The following is an 18,978-nucleotide window of genomic DNA, read 5'->3' as shown; positions in this document are numbered from 1 at the left end:
CAGGGCGCAAATCCAAGTCTTTCTGATTCCAAAGCTTGTAATTTCCACCAAATTGCTCAATGTACTGCCCTGCTCAACTTGAGATTGGAGGGCAGTCGCTAAGTACTTCATAAAGAAAACAACACTGCAGACACACTCAGAGCTCTTCTGGCTTTGAAAACAAAACAGGCACTTCTGTTTATTTTATTTCTTCATTTGCATCTTTCTCTCATTCTGTTCCCTCCAGATTTTTAATCCCATTTCTCTCTCTGAGTGTATAAATATAGACAATAAGTTCTCTGATGTTCGGCTTCTCCATCCCAAAGATGTAGAAGTTGATAGGGTAGAGCTCTTCCAGGTAGACCATTGTGAGAAATCTGCCTCCTTTACTGATATTAACTCCTGGCGGAACAAGCAGGTCATAGACTTTAGAATCAGTATGATATGATCTCAAATTTTGCCTTGTGAACCAAGCCTGGCCCTGTCATCCTCCCGGCAAGCCTGTCCCAGGACCCGGTTTTACCCAGGACTCCGCTACAGGATGACGAAGAGCTGATGCATATGTATGAGCACCCCAGTGAGTGTGTGACACTTCACCCTGTCTCTTCCCTCCCAGCATCCGCCTGCTTTTCCGCCATCTGCGTGCCCTGACGGTGCCATCCGATAGGCCATGGAGAATGAGCTGCCAGTCCCCCCTACATCTAGCAGTGCCAGTGTCTCCAGCAGTAGCAGTGGGGTTGGTAGCAGCAGCGGCTGCAGCAACAGCAGCGGTGGGAGCAGCCGCCCCCCGGGACCCCAGATCTCTGTGTACAGCGGCATTCCTGACCGGCAGACGGTGCAGGTAAGATTCCAGAGGATCCGGGACTGCAGTCCTTAATCACCTGCAGGCTAACCGGGAGCACCTGTGAGCCTGGGCTGGTGGAATAACTGAGGGGTTGGATTAGAAAGGGTGTAGGGGGGTGGGTTAGTGGACATGTGTTTGCAGGAGTGTTGCCAGTGGGTCCAATCAGGAAGTTTGGAGAGATCAGGAGAATTCCTGATCCTTACCTAGTGATCCAGATCCCAGCATGATGGAGGACAGGTGTGTGAACGTGTAAGAGGCAGGCAAGAGAAGTGATGGGAGCTGCTCGCCGCAGCCCAGACCCACTGCGTAAACAGCCATCGTCCTGTAACAAGTTTCCCAAGACAGAGGGCCCAAAAGGAAGCCCCCAAAATCCTGTGTCTCTGTGGCCTTTTACCTTCTTCCCTAAAGCTGTGGTCCATGGAGTGCCCTCCATGAGGCCCCCTGCTGCTCCCACACCCAGTGTGGAGCTGGCTCCCCCGCCCCCGCGAGAATGGTTATTAGGCGCAGTTCTGTAATTCAGGAAACAGGGACTCAGATGGTCATTCAGGGAAAGACAAAAAACCTAAGCCTAATTCTCCCACCATCCGGTGTTCTTACTCACCAGTGTCTGAGGTGCCCAGATAAGACAGGCAGAAAGGAGGGACCGCAGTGGACAAGTGTTTACCCTGAGTAACTTCGCTGTTACAGCTTCGCTGGGCTAGACAAGTGACCTCATGCCTTGGCCCCGGGCCCAGATTAGGGAGCAGAGGAGAAGCCACAGCAGACTGAAAAATCTAGTTAAAGAGGACACCATCAGATGCTGTGGCATCTTCTCTCTCCCAGTTCTCTCTGCCTTACACTTCATAAAATGGTGTTTCCTGTGCCTGCCTTCCCCTGCCCTCACCCCGCCTCTTCCCTTGGTGCTTTGCCACCATCCCAGGCCAGGTAGGTTCACCATTGGTTCCATGCTCCAGGCATTCACAACCAGGCACTCTGCCCCTCACCCACGCGCCCAAGCACCATGCACTAACACTATCAAGGCCGCAGGTGATGGCCACGGAGGCCAGTGGCATAGAGCCTGATTCATTCACTTTCCCTACACCTGGCTTCTTGGCACGTCCCCAGGAGCCAACATTAGAATGTACCCTCCTCCTCCCCCCAGCACAGCTGCAGGCAAACAAGACTGAGGGGCTCTGCTCTGGGAAATGGAGCGCCCCAGGCTGCGTTCTGCACCAGGCAAACCGCCCCGGGCACCTCCCGTTTCCACACGTTGCTGTCCTCTAGTAAGAAGGAGTTTCAATGTCTCAACTCCGGCTGCCTGGACTGCCAGGGGCCTTGGAGGAGTCTAAGATAGAGAGGCCTACATAGAGGAAGAAGAAAGGATGGGGTGGGGAGGGGGGCAAGGGAGAAAGGTAAGTTCATATAAGCCAGGCCCCCGCCGCGGAGGGTACACTGGAGGAAGGGTGTGGAAGAGTGAGTCGGGGTGGGGTTTTCTAGGGATACCCAGGAGCCTATAGAGAACCTGTGATATGAGCCTGTTTTCACAGAACCTCAAATCTGAGCCCAGAGGTTATTCTGTCCTCGAGTCACCAGCCCTAGAAACCACGCCAAGCCCGAGAGACAGGCTGGAGGCTTGCTTGTTAGGGCCAGGACCCAGGATGAGGACCAGCCTGTGGCCAGGGATCCCCAGAGCTAAGGGTAGGAGTGGGTCAAAGCCTTAGTAGGGCCCAGGCAGGGTGTCAAATGGGAAGAGAGGGCAGGAGAGTGGCCAGCGGAGAGGGGAGAGGAGCCCCTCCAGGACCTGAGGGCTGGGGAAGGCCTTCACTGTGCTTTGGTGCTGTGGTGGAGGGGGAGCTCTGAGGGGCTGAGAGTACAGAGTGGGGGGAGATCAACACAGAGCGTATGTCACCTCCCGGAGGCTGAGACTCACCAGCCAGTCCCTCAGGAGAGAGGGGAGAGCAGTAAGCCCAGGAAGTGGTGCTCAAAAGAGAGGGAGGATCAAGAGAACGTGGCATCACTATGGTGTTGGCTCACTCTGCAAGGCCCAGGCGACCTCTTCGAGGGACTGATGGGACTTCCCAGGCAGCTGGGGACAGAACCTGGGCAGCAGCACCCAGCCTGCCTTGGGGCTGCAGCCGAGACGGTGTCGCCTGTGGATGAGTCCTTCTGCTGGCTGCACTGCAAACAGGAACAGGCCCCGCTTCCAGCTCGCCTGTCTTCCCACCACTTTCCTTGTAGCTGATGTCTTGAGCTTCAGTACTCTCTGTTGTGGTCCCCCATGTCCCTCTCACTGGCCTCTGAGCTGAGGAGTATTGGGGGATGGGAAGCTGCAAGGGCCTGGCCCAGGGCACAGTGTCACGGGGGCTTCAGAGTTTTTGTCTCCCCGGCCTCCGCCAGGGTGGGCTGGAGCAAGGGATGCTGCTTTGCCTCTCCCCATGGAGGCGCTGGCACCGGAGCAAACCTTGCAGGGAGGCCAGGGGAGAGCTGCAGGACAGACTGGGCAGACATGTCCAGAGCTCTGCCAAGAGTTGCCTCCCCGCCCTGGGGGAAGGTGGCTGAGGACAGGGCGAGCCATCGGGGAGAGGGGCGGACAGGCACGTGGCCGCAGGTGGGCTGTGTGGCCGGTGAACAGCCCTCTCCTTCCGCGCCTCAGGTGATCCAGCAGGCCCTGCACAGGCAGCCCAGCACAGCAGCGCAGTACCTGCAGCAGATGTACGCGGCCCAGCAGCAGCACCTCATGCTGCAGACCGCAGCGCTACAGCAGCAGCACCTGAGCAGCGCGCAGCTCCAGAGTCTGGCGGCTGTGCAGCAGGTGAGAGCCGTGAACAGTGGGGTAGGGGGAGGGCAGGCACATGCGGGTCTCTCCCAGAAGCCCCACATGCACCCCTGCCATCTGTCTTTAAACCTGGCCCACAGTCCCCTAGCTCGCAGCAGCTGCCCTCTCCACCCTCCTCACCGTGGCTGCAGCTGGGGGGCTGCTGGGAGGCCAAGGCAGTGGTGGCCAGAGAAGGCTGTCGCCCTCTCGTCGGTCTGTCGTTAGTAACGGAAAATGCGTCCATTCATTCAACAAAATGTTTAGGTGCCTCTGTACCCCAGAGTGACTCATGTTGGCACTGAGTTCTCCGTGCACCCTGTCATTCTGGACTTGCAGAGAGGCCCAGCGTGGCCGGTCGGGGAGGGTCGAGCTGCTGGACTCCCGGTGGAGCTGGCAGAAGGATGAGCAGAAGCTGGGCGGGGGGAGGGCAGGCTGGGCCTTCCAGACACCGTGCACAGCTCGGGGCGGTGAACCAGATATGACAGAGTGGCGGGGGTGGGTGGCTGCTGACCGGAGCAAGAAACAACGGTTGTGATCGTAGCGAACACTGGGCGCTCACAGGATTCCCCCGCTGTCCAGAAGTAGGGTGTTCCCGTTCAGTGTGCTTGGGTAGATTATTCCTGGGGCCTAGGAATGCTCGAAAATTATTTCCATATAAGTTAATAGTAATAGTGTGCCCAGCCCCCAAAATAAATCAGAGTAGAGGAGACATGTGCATGGAGAGGCTTAGCCTTGCCTGGGCCTCACTTTGTATTAAAGGGACACGGAGCCATTAGCCTGAGGTCACGCGGATGAGGCAGAATGGGGGCTGGACTCCGGGGGCTGGACTCCTCACTGTCATCCTCTAGTGCTTCCTTTGGAGGGCGAGGGCCAGGGGAGTGGCTGGGGAGCCCTGGGGCTCTAGTAACAAGAGTTTTCTTTCCTAGGCAAGCCTGGTGGCCAACAGACAAGGGAGCGCTCCAGGCAGCAATGTGTCTGCACAGACCCCAACCCCGGCATCCTCGGTGAGTGAGACAGGGCCGTGGCAGGCGGAGCCCACAGCTGGGACCAGCCCCTTCTCCCTTGCCCGGAATGCTCATGGCGGTGCCTCCTTAGCCATATAGAATCGTGGCTGGAATCTAATCCTCTTGCCCTTAACTTTAATCACCCCAGCGTCGAGGCTTCCTGTTCCTCACTTCATTCTTTCCCCATAGCACCTCCCTGCAGCTTTGCACACAGGCCGGAGACAGGCAGCGCTGGTGGACACTCCGAGCCCCAAGACCATAGAGGGTCCTAAAGGAAGCTGAATCCAGCAAGGGACAGAGACGGGGGAAGAAAGAGATGGGTGAGGGGGCACAGCGTTAACCAACAGAGCTCCCCGTTTCCTACTGCGCCGTGTCTCTCACAGATCAACCTGGCGGCCTCCCCTGCGGCGGCGCAGCTCATCAACCGGGCTCAGAGCGTCAACTCAGCCACAGCCTCGGGCATCGCCCAGCAGGCTGTGCTCTTGGGCAACACGTCGTCTCCGGCCCTGACTGCAAGCCAAGCCCAGATGTACCTGAGGGCACAGATGGTGAGTCCCCAGCCGGGCTGCCGCTCAGGTGGAGCAGGACAGAGGTGGAGAAGCAGGAGCTGGGGGACCAGAGGGGCGCCGGGGTTAGAGAAGGGTGGGGAGAGGCACGAGGGGCCAATACAAGGAAGGGGTGATGACGGGGACCTGGAAGACTAAGTGGGAACCTTGGTAAATGTTCACTAACTCAAGGACAGGCGGGATTCCAGGCTGAAATAGAGAAAGATGCCCTTGATGCCTCCTTTCCTGCCCTAGTTGTCCTCTTCTTATCAGAAAACACTCTCCCAAATTAATTCGAGTAGATGCAGAGTCTGTGCCCAGATGGCCAGCATACTCAGAGACCCGAGATAGGGGGACCACAGGCATTTACACCCCCAGAAATGGGCTCTCACCGCTGCGGTGGCCCACACAGAGACGCCTCCGCTAGATCCAGGGTGCATCCACGCAGGGGGTGAAGGCGGCGGCCAGCTTTGGGACATGCTGCTGCCTCCGCTGCTCCCCAGCTGGGCCCCCTGTCTAAACATGGTCGCCCTGTCACCCGTGACTCTCGTGGCCTGTGGGCACATGTGCCCTAGAGAGCACGCCCAGAAGTGATCTTTTACACCCGTCCCGATGAGGTGCAAGGCCCTTGGAGACCTGACAGGCTCCTCAGTCTAGAAGAACTAAGGGAACCCGGGAGAACAACAGCCTGCCCCCAGGAGACCACAGCCCAGCTCTGCGCTGGGCCCAAGTCCCCGCCTCATGGCTCCGGTTCTGAAGATTTCCCCCCTGCAGCTCCTTGACACACTGTCCTGAAGACAGCCAGCTGGACGTGGGGAGCTTTCGTGGGCTTGCTCCGGCCCTCCTGTTCTTGCCTCGAGCTTACTGTTTGAGGTGCGCCCCGTCACCTGGGCATGTCTTCTTAGACACACAGTAGGGAGTAGCTCTCGCTCCCCTAGGAGCTGACAGCCGCCCCCCCCCACCCCCCGAGACACCATCCAGCCTGCCTCAGCCCTGGGCCTCTCACTCCCTAGTGGATGCAGCTATCCCTCCTGGAATCCTAAAGCCCGTCTGCTCCTCCCTGACCAGGGCCCACAGGCACAGAGGCACAGTTGGGGCGCGTGGGTTCTGGGGCCACCTGCTGCTGGGCGCCGAGCTAGGCCGGTGGGGGTGTGAGGGTCAGGTGGACACCCGTGAGGAGGACAGCCGCAAGCCCCACACTCGGCACTCCACTTCCTCTGTGACTGTGGTCTCTGCGTCTTCCCCATGCCCGTCCGAACTTGGCTAGCACGTGACCAGAAGAAGACATCCAATCTGATCCCTTCTGGAGGAGAGTCCTGGTCTGACCCATCCGGGGCTCAGGAATAGATTGGGCCTGCCAGATGTTCTCGAGTGTCCAGCCCAGCCCAAGGTCCCTGCTCCCTAGGATACTGGAGTGGCTTCAGGGGGTCCTGGTGACGTCGGTCCCCTCTGAGATGAGCTCCTCACAGAGGCTTCTGCAGTGACCCAGCTTGGACACAGCCCCCTGGGGTCACCCCCACCACCCCTCTCCTGCCTGGCCAGATGATGCTGCAAGCTCTTGAGATTTTCAGGTGGTGGTGCTTGCACGCCTTCCCTTTCTGGCCTCCCAGTTGCCCCATGTCTGCTCCCTGGCTAAAGCATCCTGTCCTGTGGCTGAGCCCACATTGGGCAGGTAAAAGGCGCCTCGTTTCCTGTGATTCCAGGCCCAGCCAGGTAACCTGGTGCAGGTAGCTAGGAGCCTAGGCGGCACTGTTCCTTTGTCCCCTCAGCTCATCTTCACGCCCACGGCCACCGTCGCTACCGTGCAGCCTGAGCTCGGCACTGGCTCCCCCGCCCGGCCCCCCACCCCCGCCCAGGTGAGGATTCCATGCTTGTGGGAGGGCAGGGGGGTGGGCACCCCTGCACAGGGGTACTGATACTGGGTATGGGCATGAGCCCTGGAGGACCATGGAATCATTGCAAAGGCTGGGCTCTTCTAGGAAAGCGAGTGGGTGACTGGGCAGCCTAATGCCCCAGACTTGCTCCTTAATCCCCCATGAAATCACAGCTGCTCTTGACTCTGGGTTGGGAGCAGCATGCCAAGGTGTGATCACCAGTAATGGGTGGTCGCTGCTTCCTTGCTCTCCCCACCCTTAAGTTCTATGGTGGTTTTTGCCTTGTAAGTGGAAAACCCCACTCTGGTTAGGCATGAAGAGTTGCATGGAAGAGGGAACAGAGATGAGTCCTGGGTCCCTGCCTTCTGCTGAGAACACAGAAATCTTCTGTTGTGACTGCAAAGATTCTGTGGGCAGCAGGGGCGAGGAGCAACCTCCCACTCCCCTGTCCCCAGCTACAGAGTGGGGACCCGTGGGGAGAGCATGATGTTAGCTGTGAGTCTGCACCGCCTCTGCGTGTCCAGCAGAGGGCGCTAGGGACCAGGTTGAATACGCTTGCTCATCTTGTGGAAGCCTAACTCTGAAGACAAAACAATCCTTTATCTGGTGGCCTTGCGGGTCAACTGACTGACCCTTTTGCCCTGGCCTTTTCCAGGGTGGCAGACCCATGCCCCACTGTAACTGGAAGCTCTTTCTAACCTGAGAGTCTGGGGGAGGAGGGAAGGAGTCAGAGTCCCTGGCCTCCCTGCCTGGGCCTGCCCCAGCCTGGGCCTTCATCCCTGCTCAGAATTCAATTTCTTCTCCTAATGAATTAATTACCAGCTCTCTCTCTTGTCCCCTTTAGAAGATCTGCCTGCTCCTGGCTCCTCTTTCAGCCCTTAACTCATTCTCTCTCTATTTCTCCCTGATTTTACAACCTCCCGTCCTGTTCAGCCATTCCTGGCTCCATCCCTAACTCTTTCCCTATCTTAGTTATGTTGTGGGGTGGCACCTACCTGCATTCTCTGGACTCCCATAGACCCCTCTTTTCCAGGTACAGAACTTGACCCTACGAACACAGCAGACACCAGCGGCGGCAGCCTCGGGCCCTCCCCCCACTCAGCCTGTCCTGCCCAGCTTGGCCCTGAAACCCACACCAGGCAGTAGCCAGCCTCTGCCTGCCCCGTCACAGGGCAGAAACACTGCTCAGGGTTCCCCCGCAGGTGCCAAGCCTGGCATGACCGACAGTGTGGCGGAGCCACTCAAGAAAGGAGATGGCAGCAGCAGTGTGCCAGGGAGCATGGAGGGCCGGGCTGGGCTCAGCCGGTTGGTGCCCACCGTGGCCGCCCACCCCCTCATTGCACCAGGTAAGGGCTCCAGAAGGAAGGACTCCTGTCATAGGGGAAACTCTCGAGCTCTCCTTTTTTCCCACCAGCCCCCGTGTATGTGTCTCTCTGCCTTTTCCAGTCTGGAGAAGTTCATCAGCTCCTGCTTCAATTTCCTGCTTCTAGTCTTGCTTTAAAGAAGCAGCCCCATCAGTGGGACTAAGTGGGTCCTGCATCCCAGTGGGCACAGCGGTGGCCCTGAGTACCTGGTCGCTGTTCTCCACCTTGGATGCAGGCGGACTGGACACGGCACTATTGAAATTCTCGGAGTCCCAGAGGCTTGTAAGGCCACAGGGACGGGGGAGGTGGGATGTTGGTTTTCTCATCATTCAACAACACCTGTTGACCAGTATTTGCTAGTTGTATTGCCAGTTCTTGGTATGCAAAGATCAGTAAGTCTTGGGCCCTGCCCTCGGGGTCTCAGGAGCCGCAGGTACAGTGCAGCAGAGTGTGATAATGGCGCTGTGATAAATGTGGGCTCTGAGCCCTGTGGGAGTGCAGAGACGCTCTCTAGCCTTGGGGGAAAGACCGAGAAAGGCTTGCCTGTGCAGGTGGCACGTGAGAAAAAAATCTACTAGATTAAAGAAAGATTATCCAGCAGATTTCCTAGCAAAACAAGTTCTGTGCGGAGGATGAATCCGTGTTCCCTGGGGCTAGACGCCTTGCCCTGCTGCTGAAACTCTCCCAGCACTGCCTGTTGTAACCCATCTTAAACAAAAACATCTGCCAAGAGCTTTAGAAGCCAGGCCTGCCAACCTGAAGACCAAGCTGTTCTACCATAGGAATAAACTTAGTGGGGACCACAGAGCTTTGCAGGGAAGATAATCACACCCTGATCACCTCCCTCCCCCCTCCCCCAGACAACCACGAGCCCCCTGGCCTCATCCCAGCCGGTTCACCACCCAGTCTACCCTGCAGTGTTTTCCCCTTGAGAACCTATCTAGGCTTGGGACTAGGTGAGCTAGGCGGTCAAAATAGGATTCTTTACCTAAAGGAGTATGCAGTCGAGGGAGCCAGATACACATCAGGAAATCCAGTCAGTGCCCTACATTCTGCTCTAGCAGTAAGTGTGAAGTAAGTGTGGCCAGCGATGGTGGCTCAGGGCCAGACAGGATGGGTCAGAGACAGGGTCAGGATGAGTCAGAGGAAATGGCCAGTGAATCTCAAAGCATGAGTAGTTTCCCCAATGAAGGAGTGGGGGAGGTCGTGAGACAAGTCAGGGGTTGGGACAGCCAGTGGGAAAGGATCCGAGGTGAAATCATTTACTCACCTTTTTGGGGTTTCGAGGACAAAGGCTGTCTTTGTTCCGGTGGGCACTACTGAGCTGAGAGGAACCTCCCTGTGGGGCCTCACTGCCCTACACTTCTAGATGTTTCTCACTCTCAGGCATTGCCTTCTTCAAAGATTAGTCCAGCCTCTTCCTCTTATGGAAAAGAAAACTGAGACTCAGAAGGTTGAAGACTGAGGGGTCTTACGTTGAGTGGACTAGAGCTAGGACCCCAAATTAGCATTTCTTCTACCTTCTCATTCAACCTTACAAACCCTAGAAGAGTGTCAGGGATTCAGGGTTTCTTGAGAGCCTCATTCCAGCCCAGCCCAAAATGTAACCTCCCTCCATCTAAGGCAGCCTCCCAGATTCCAGGAGGCCTTCAAGAGAAAGTCCAGTTCTCAGATTCTCCCTAAAGCTGCTAAGTCACCCTGGGGTCTTGAGAAACCTGATCAGAGAGGGAACCAGCACTGAGCAAACATCTGTTGCCTCCCTGAAAGCAAACGGGGCATTTTCATGCATGTCGGGACACAAAGGGAATCCACATCCCTCTGGGTCCTTCTAGGCTGGCAAATAACCAAACGCGCATCACACAGATTGACAAGAGCCATGGAGTAGTTTAATTATAACATGTGGCTTCCTGCGGACATGGGGGAGACCCAGCCTGACTAAGTGGCTCACCACATGGCTTCAGACACCATCTTAAATAGCACAGCTAAGACAGGTTGGGGGGCATTTGCTGGTGAATCTGCCTTCTCCCAGGGTCTTCCTGGACTAGATCCCTATGGAGAGAAATTTAGATATAAACATCAAAAACACCCAGCCTGCGGAGCTTCTCCCATGAGATAGACACCTTGCCAAAGACATGTTTGGGATGGCAGAATTTCGCTCCCCTACATGCACAGCACTTTTTTCACCTTTGAAAGAAACCTATAAAGCAGGTATTTATATCCCCTTTACAGATGAGAAAACTGAAGCTCAGGAAGGTTGCCCAGTAACTTACTATATGTATCACTCAAGGCCACGCAAGTCATAAGGAACACTCAGGACTAATTCCATGTCTGCTGAGTCAGATCCTGTGTCCTTAATCATCAAGAACCCTCTGGGCTATCAGAGTAATGGGGGGTGTCCTAGGCTTTTCCCATTCCTGACCCAAAGCTCAAAGATCCTGCTGGTTCTGGGATTTACGGAGTCCAGTGGAGGGCGCTCCTCTGTTGAGCCTGGGAAAGCGAATGCCCGGGGAGGACAAGCCTGAGCCCCAGGTGTGGCTCCATGCAGGACAGAGCCCCTTGCTTCTACGGGACTTGCCGTGCCGTGGCCGTGAGCCAGGCCAGGCCACAAAGGCCCTCTGACCAGAGACAAATCAGTGGGCTTTGCGTTGTCCCTGCCTCTGCTGTCCCCTCCTGCTCCTCCTCCTCTCTTCTCTCACCCCTTCTTCTGTAAGCCCTTCTTTTCCACTTTCTCACCCCACCTCCCCCTTGGAAGGCAGCAGGAGGGTCAGGATGCTACAGATCTTAGGGCAAACAAACAAGACTGAAGTAAACCTTACGACCTAAGGGCTGGCGTGTGTGTGTGTGTGTGTGTGTGTGTGAGTGTGTGTGTGTGTGTGTGTGTGTGTGTGCGCGCGTGCACACGCTCGAGAGCACACTAGTAGGAGGGAGGGTGCAGGGAGTTTTTCGTCTGTCCTTGGAGCATTTGGAGCGGGCTGGCAGGCTGTCCCCAGGGAAAGTAACCAGTGGAGACTTGTGGCGCGGGGGCACGGGTGGAATGTGTTCTCCTGGGGGCTGTTTCCTCCCAGAGCAGGCCAATGCTAGTCCCAGCTGGGACTGCTCCCACTGACAGCTGTTTGGGGGCAAGGCCCCTCCCCCATGGCAAGCTCCCTGCTGTTCCTGCTCCTGTCACCTTGGCAACGGGCTTCTTTAGGCTCTGCAAATAGAAAAGGTCCCTTTTACCCTGAAAAAGGGTGGGCTGGTAGGTGGGGGGAGGGGAGTAAGGGGCGGAGAGCAGAACCTAAGAGGTGGGGCTTCTCAGTGGGGAGAGGACTGGACCACAGGGCTGAGGAGGGGCGGGCAGTGAGGGCCCTGGGCCTGGCCTCCGGGAAGCTGAGTCCAAAGGGAGCCAGGCCGCAGGTCCCCATGGGAGGCTTAGCCCTTGGAATACTGGTTCTAGTGGATAAACTCGAGGCCTTGGGTGCACACTCAGGCACAAAGGTGAGGAGAGAGCTGCTGGCCAGGAGGGAGGTGCTGTGATGGAACAGAACTGTGGAGCCTTTGAAACCCTGGGCCCTTTCACAGGCCCGTGCTCCAGGGGCCAGGTCTTCGCTCTGTCTCCTTATCCCTCCTCAGGCCTGGGGAGGAGAGAAGATTCCGTGGGGAAGGCCTGCCACACAGCGGCTTTGTTTTGTCACAGAGGGGCTTTGTGTCAGGGAGCAGTGGTTTCTGGCTGTGGTAGGCCGCACTGCACCATGCCTGCGGACTCTGGACTCTTGGGTTCCATTATTTCCCTCCCAAAGCAGCTGCCAAACTACGGGGTGGACACATTTTTACTTAGAGAATCCAGTGAAAGCTACACATACAGGTGGCCCGTTGTCTGCCTGGAACCAAAGCAGCTTTGATGTAAAAATCATGCAACTGGCCATGAAGGTCATTTCAACTCTCACTGTAGGGCCCGTTTTCAATCATGGAGAACCTCCTTATTAGGAAAAAATATTCCAGAGGGTACTAGTGGAGGTGGGTGTGTGTGTGTGTGTGTGTGTGTGTGTGAGTGAGAGAGAGAGACAGACAGACAGACAGAGGACAGAGAGACGGAGACAGTTTACTGTGATACACACAGGACTTTGGAAATGTTTCCTATTCCTTCTTTCCTGAAATTTATTACCCTAGGCCCCTATTACATTACTTCCATGGTTCCTGCCAGCTAGTAATAATAATAATAGTAATTACTGCCAGCTAATGAACACCCATGTTCCAGGTACGGTACTAACTGCCTTACCTACCTCCGTATCTCATTTAATCCTAGCAATGATTATTCCATTTCTCAAATGGAGGAGATAGGATGGCGCAGAAAAAAATCATTAACTGTCATCCCTGAAGGGTTTTTCTCTGTTTCTTTAATTGTTTAGTTCAGCTCAACAAATACTCATTTAGCACCTATTATGTGCCAGACATAATGCTAACCATATGGGAGTTACCCAGATGAACAAGAGTTTAAATTGTAATAGGGGTGGTGGAAATTTGGAGTTGTGCCTTGAAAAATGAGTAGGTTTCAAGAACAGAACAGAAGGAGGATTATTTCAGCTGGCACTGGGGTGCACCCAGGCCCTGTGAGCGTGTGTGAGTGTTTGAGTGTGTATGTGCATGTATGCACACGTGGCCATCTGTGCTGGAGGTGGGCGCTGCTCCTCCTTCCTTTCCCCTAGCGCCACTGCCGTCAGCTGTGGACTCCCCAAAGATTCAGCTCCCTCTCCCTTGGATTTTGCTCCAGCACTCACCCCTAATTGAGCTTGTCTGTGCTTGCCTTGCAGACACCCCCGTCTGTCGGCAGGTGACTTGTCAATATGCATTCACCCAGTCCCTCGTTTCCACAGGTTTCCAACTGTGTGTAGGATTTTCCCACTTGGGTATCACCCCCTGAACATTTTTAAATTTTAGAGAGTTCATAAACAAGCAAAACCCCAGGGTCGCCCTCTTTGGCCAGGTCCTGACTGCTGCCCTCAGTCGTGAGGTCCTCCTGTACCCCAGGCTCACTATCTCAGGGCAATTTTTATTTCCTTCTCCTTCACCAGGGGCCAGCGCGTTCCCATGGGAAAGGCACAGGCTCCAAGCTAGACGTGGTTTCAGACCCCATCTTCATCACTTACTAGTTTTATGACCATCATCAAGTTACTTAATCTCTGTAAACCTCAATTTCCTCATCTATAAAACAAAGATGATTATGTTTACCACAGGCTGTAAAGATGAATGAGATGGCCAGAAAGAGCAGGCTTGCGATGGGGATGAGCCCCTTCCCGCCTTATTCCCACCCTCCAGCCCGCCCAGCTCATAACCGGTTCTAAGGATACTTCCTCTTTGCTCCCTGCTTTGCCCGAGACTTGCTGCCTGGAGGAGGCTTCACAGGGGGCCAGGATGTTCCCCTCACAGCTTCTAGAATCATCCTCCTCAGAGACACTCTCATTTAGAAACGTTCACTGTCTCGATTTCCCAGTTGCAGCACCTAGTCTTTGGGAGGGGCTCCTGGAGCAGCACCGCAAGGGCTTCTGCTGGACCCACCCCACTTCCGGGCCTCCCCACCCACCATTGGCCAGTGAACCACACCAATTGCTCGTGGCTTCCTCACACAGATGCTCTGCCTCTCTCCTACAACCACCCCTTTGTGACTTACTTGGTCCTTCACGTACCTCTGTCTCCCCACCTTCTGGTGTAACCTCTGGTCTTGTTCTCCCTCCGAGATTACCTCAGAAGTTCCCAACAACCTCCAGCTAATACTCTGAGACTTGCTATTTTGATTTGTGCTTGCTGACTTGTGCTTGCTGACTTCACTCCACCATCAGCATTTCTGAGCATTTGCTGCATGTAGGGCACCATGCCCCCTATGTCAAATGAAGTCATTTTCCCCTAGCCTACTGCATCAGAGAGTCACTCAGAAACTACTCCTGCTTCTTACTTGTGCAGGGAGGGCACTGCCCATTTGCTGCATTGGCTTCCTGTTCAAAATAAATGAAATGCAACTTGTAAACCTGCTTTGAGAACTTCAAAGCAACATAAAAGAAACAGGTGATATTTGGGGAATAACTACCATTTGCTGAGCATCTCTGATATATGAGCAAAGTCAGGGAGCCCCTTTGTGGCTTAAACATAATAGTCTCCTTGATACTAGCAAGTGCTCTCTGTGGTATCGATCACCTTTTACATAATAGGAAATCAAGATACAGAGAGGTTAAGCAATTTGTTTAAGTTTGTACAGCCTATAGGTGGCAGAACCAAGGCTGAAACCCAGATATGTCTGACTCTAAAGCCCTTGCCTGTATCAAGATGATGCTTCAAAGCAATGTTATGATAATATGTGAGAACAACTTTGATTTTAATAACTCAGTTTTTAAATAAACATCAACTTAAAATGAATGACCTAGAAGACTAACGTGCATATGGTAAAATGACTGCTTTCAAATTCCAAGACCCCAGTCTCATACTGTAATTTGACTACTCTAAAATGATAAACAATTCTCACTTGCTAAACAAATAAACTAAAACCTATTCCTTTACCCCCTTATGCTATACTCCCATCCCATCTTCCAAGACTGAGGTAGGGGCAGAGATGGAGAAACCAGTTCCCTTTTAATACTCCCAGTTGCCTTATAAGGAATCCTGGTCACAGAAGCTACTTGGTGTTTTTTCCAGATGGCTGCTGAGCAAGCTGAGAAGCATTAAAACAATTAGATCCCCATAGGATGGCGCTGGCTGCCGCTGGTGACCTCATTGTCACAACCTAGTTAGTATCCCCTCCCAGGGAGGCTTCCCTTAGCTCTGCTCCCTCTCAGACTCCCAGCCCTCAACCTGGAGACACTGCAGCACAGGAAAGCCATGTGGCCATCACTTTAGGATGCTCCCTGGATGCACTGGGGTACCTTCTCCCTGGGGGGCTATTCCTTTGATGACCTTCCTGATTTTGATCATGGTGAACTTCTTCCTTCCTCTGGGAAGCCTCCCCTGCTCCCCTTCCCAAGCTGAGTCAACTCCTTTCCTACATTCTCAAGATTCTGTGCTTACCTCCTATAGCAAGTTTGCTAAGAGGGTCTATTTACCATCTGTCTCTTATCAGGCTGACATCTATTCTAGGGGCCATGTTTTTGTAGTTTAGTATGCTTTTAGACCAAGTATAGTGTGTGGTCTGCAGTAGGTGCCTAGCAATGTGCGCTGAGCGAATGGAAATTATTTCTTCACCCAACGTGTCCACCTTGAAGAAGAGTGGTTAGTAAACAGTGATGCCGTTCCTCTCACCAGCACCCTCCTCTTGCCCGTAGGCCAGAGAATGCCAAACTCTATCAATTAGAGCAGGCTCCTAGGAAATTAAGCATATAAACAGGCTTGCAGCCAATGCTTAAACTTCATAAACTTTGGGTTCAAGCGTCCCTGCTTTCTGGGACAGTGAGCAGTTCTTGAAGTCTTGCGATCCATTGTGGATACATTCTGGGAGCAGATGTGGTAAAAGGGGCGGGTCAGTAATCCCTCACACTCAGCTCTCCCGCCTAGGGGACTTTCATCCTTCTTTTGCTGACAGCCAACTGGCTACGAAGCCTTGAATTGGTCTCTTCCAAGGCTGTTCAAGGTTGGAGCACCAGGCAGGACAACGAGCACTGCCTTTGAGCTAGGTCCTAATTTGTGGAGGCCCTGGACTTGCCTCTCACCTGCCCCGTAACAAAGAGGGCTGATAGGGCCTCCAAAGCTGTGGCTGAGGGCCTATGCAATCAATCCCTTCTTCCTAAGAAGCAATGAACTTTCTAGCCACAGGGGACAAGAGAGTCAAAATGGGTGCCGGGGAGAAACGAAGCTACTAGACACTAGGTAAAAATAAGAAAGGTCCAGAGAGATTTCTGTGCAGTTTATTCCATAAACTGACAGGCCCCCTCCTAGCAGGAGGGAAGAAGAACACAGCCTCTTCTGCTGTCGTGGCTTCAGCAGAAAATAGCCTTCTTCAAGACCCAACCTGAGCGGCAGGAGAATTCATCCATCTTAGACATTCACTAAGCATCTGCAAACACATCGATATTATGTGGGACAATGTGGAAGATAAAAGAAAGATAAAAATCTTCCAGTTGAATTAAAGCTCATCTTTTAAGTTTTTAAAAAAAGCAAAAGAAACAGACATGTCTGATTCATAAAGCCTAGTCTAGTTCAGTAGTCTAGTTAGATAGGAAATGTCCTACTTCATTTAATCTGAAACACTACTGATTGTAAGAGGCACCCTTATTTTATTGTCTCTAAGAAAATAGCACATTGCCAGTTAAACTGACACCATCAACTGCATTTCAAAAGATGTTAAAATGCCAGGAGCGGGGAAGGAGTGAGAATCAATGAAATACATAAGATAGCACGTGTGAACTCACACACGAGTTGAACAACAACGACAACAAAAAGCATTCAGGAATTCAGAGAGAGCAGGAGTTGGGCTGGGCCCAAAGAGATTCAAGCCTCTGAAAGAGAGGCCCAAAGAGATTCAAGCCTTGGCTCACTGAAGCAGAAGGAGGGCATTCCAGAAAATGGACGCGCTGAAATTGAAGCCAACAAGGCATGGAGGGATCTGATCTATTATGGATGAGTCGCGAAGTTAAGGTGGGCTGAAGGTTAGTGCAGGAAGTGAGCTGGAGCTAGACAGGCACAGAATCATCAGGAAACCAGGGTGTTGGTAAAACAGAATGGTCTGGGGTCACCCCCATCTCCTTCATGTCCTCACTCTGAAGAGGAAACATCTTCGGACATGGGACAAACATGCTGGAGTCCCACCAAGTTGTCACCCACCCATCAATACTGACTGTACATCAACTAAATGTAAGGTCCATTGGAGGAAACGTGAACCAAGTTTTACTTACTAAGGGAGATCAGCGCTTGACCATTACCCCAGCTATAAAGATGATGACACGGGAGTAGTGGTCACATAACTTGCCCAGTGTCACACTGCTGGTAAGTGGCAAAGCTGGAATTCAAATGCAAGCATCTTGATCTTAGAGCCCACAGTGCCCTGCTAGACACGTCACATCTCTGGGGACCAGGGCGAAGCAGAGAAGTCTTGGTGTAGCTCAGAGAAGGGATTTGTCTGCTGGAAGGGCAGGAAAGCAGGACTGGGATTTGACTTGTGGTGCTCTAGACAGTAGGAGGCAAGGCATAAACCCCAATCAGTAAAGACTGCTTGGATCTAAGAAATAAAAATTACAAGGTTAGTTTAAGTTGTCAAGAGATCTTGAGCGGCAGGGGCTTTAGACACTGCAAAGGCCAGTCCCTGGTGGCTTTTAATCAGGATCGGCTCACTAGGAAGATTAATTTGCAATCTGTAAGATGGATTATAGGGAGAAGAAGCTGGGATCAGAAAGACCAGTAGGAAAGTTCCTGCAATACTTTAACTAAAAGGACTTTTGACCCAGCATAATGGTGGAATTAAATCATGCTCTTGGCTTTGCATTAACCTCAAAAGGTGAAGGATATACACTCCTCCTCCAGATACCTTGGGGTCTTTGATCTGTGAACTTCGTCTAAGCCTTCATGAGCTTTGTTTTCAGCCTAGGTTTATACTAACATCATCTGTTCTAGAACAGTCTTTGATATTCCGCAGTGGCACAGAGTGGGGGAGGGAGCGCGCTAGGAAGGGGACCCCGGGGGTAAAGGGCCAGAGGACAGCAGTTGCCTTTGCCAATGTGGTCAACAAACGTGTGTTATCCCCAATGCTGCGTTTAATGTGCTATAGATTTAATGCCTTTTTCCTCGCTAACCTTTCCTCCCACCTTATAAACCCAGAATCTTAAACTGTCTTCCTGTGGCAGACGCCCTCGATTATAGAGCTGAAAGAGACAGGTTGTCACCTCTCCCAAACTTCTGGTTTCCCAGATAAAGCCCCGAAACCCTGAGACAGAAAAGGCTCTGTCCAGGCCACTCGTGTCTCAGCAAGGAGTGGGATGTGCCCTTGGGCCGCACAGTTCCCGACCTGCACCGTCACCAGCTCTCATCTCAGATGAGTGCCGCTATGGCAACTCTGTTCCCGGGGCAGGAATTTACGATTTTGTGTTGCAGGAGAAAAAGTCCTGCCTGAGTTTTCAGCAACGATGCCCGTTGTCCTGCAGGTTTCAGCCACTGGAGCCTACTGGGGACCTCCTGCACCTCTCAGGCACCTTAGCATCAGCCATCTCGAACATTCCTGACTGTTAACGTTGGCCTGATTAACAATCCTTGCCTGATGTTTATTTTAAGCTATTCAGTGTGGCATCAGAAGACAAGGCTTAGGCTGTCTCAGGAGTCATTTATAATCCCTGTATGTTGGCTGGCAATTTCCATCCAGACACTCCTCCGTCACCTCAAACACGACACATTCCTCTTGAAACCACACTGCCATCCGATGTCCCCTCCCCACTGGTCACTGACACTCAGTCTGTCGTTCGGGGCCATCCTTATTTCCTGGGTTTCCACCTGCCAGAGTCAGCCACCAAGGACCCCAGTGTTTCTCCTTGTCTCTTCTCATTTCTGTTCTTTCCATTCCTGCTGGTTTCTCCACATGGAGCTGCGCTGACAGGGTTGAAAACTCGTGTGTAAATAGTCAAAGTTCA

At 53.3% G+C, this 18,978-nt stretch overlaps 1 protein-coding gene and 1 long non-coding RNA gene across 4 annotated transcripts in view; one reads left to right on the top strand and one right to left on the bottom strand.

Moving 5' to 3' along the window:
- PHC2 (polyhomeotic homolog 2) overlaps positions 1-18,978 on the top strand; it is an 86,409-nt gene that overhangs the window by 40,086 nt on the left and 27,345 nt on the right. The window contains exons 2-7 of one of the 3 annotated variants that reach the window (XM_037500622.2): positions 596-820; positions 3,456-3,614; positions 4,544-4,621; positions 5,005-5,169; positions 6,936-7,022; positions 8,074-8,386. In XM_037500622.2, the coding sequence (XP_037356519.1) occupies positions 650-820; positions 3,456-3,614; positions 4,544-4,621; positions 5,005-5,169; positions 6,936-7,022; positions 8,074-8,386 (973 nt within the window). In that variant the 5' untranslated portion in view covers positions 596-649. Of the gene's footprint in view, positions 1-595; positions 821-3,455; positions 3,615-4,543; positions 4,622-5,004; positions 5,170-6,869; positions 7,023-8,073; positions 8,387-18,978 lie in introns of all 3 variants that reach the window. The other 2 variants (XM_054691730.1, XM_037500620.2) reach the window with 2 other exon arrangements.
- LOC129145208 (uncharacterized) lies at positions 154-17,940 on the bottom strand. The gene is made up of 3 exons (XR_008550420.1): positions 17,886-17,940; positions 9,675-9,825; positions 154-381 (listed from the first exon to the last, which is right to left on the bottom strand). It is a non-coding gene; the product is annotated as an uncharacterized LOC129145208 (long non-coding RNA).

Source organism: Talpa occidentalis, unplaced genomic scaffold (assembly GCF_014898055.3).
Source record: "Talpa occidentalis isolate TD23 unplaced genomic scaffold, MPIMG_talOcc4v2.1 talOcc4.9, whole genome shotgun sequence".
Classification (NCBI taxonomy): Eukaryota; Metazoa; Chordata; class Mammalia; order Eulipotyphla; family Talpidae; genus Talpa; species Talpa occidentalis.
The sequence above is the reverse complement of the archived record's forward strand: the minus strand, read 5'-3'. Positions and strand labels throughout refer to the sequence as shown.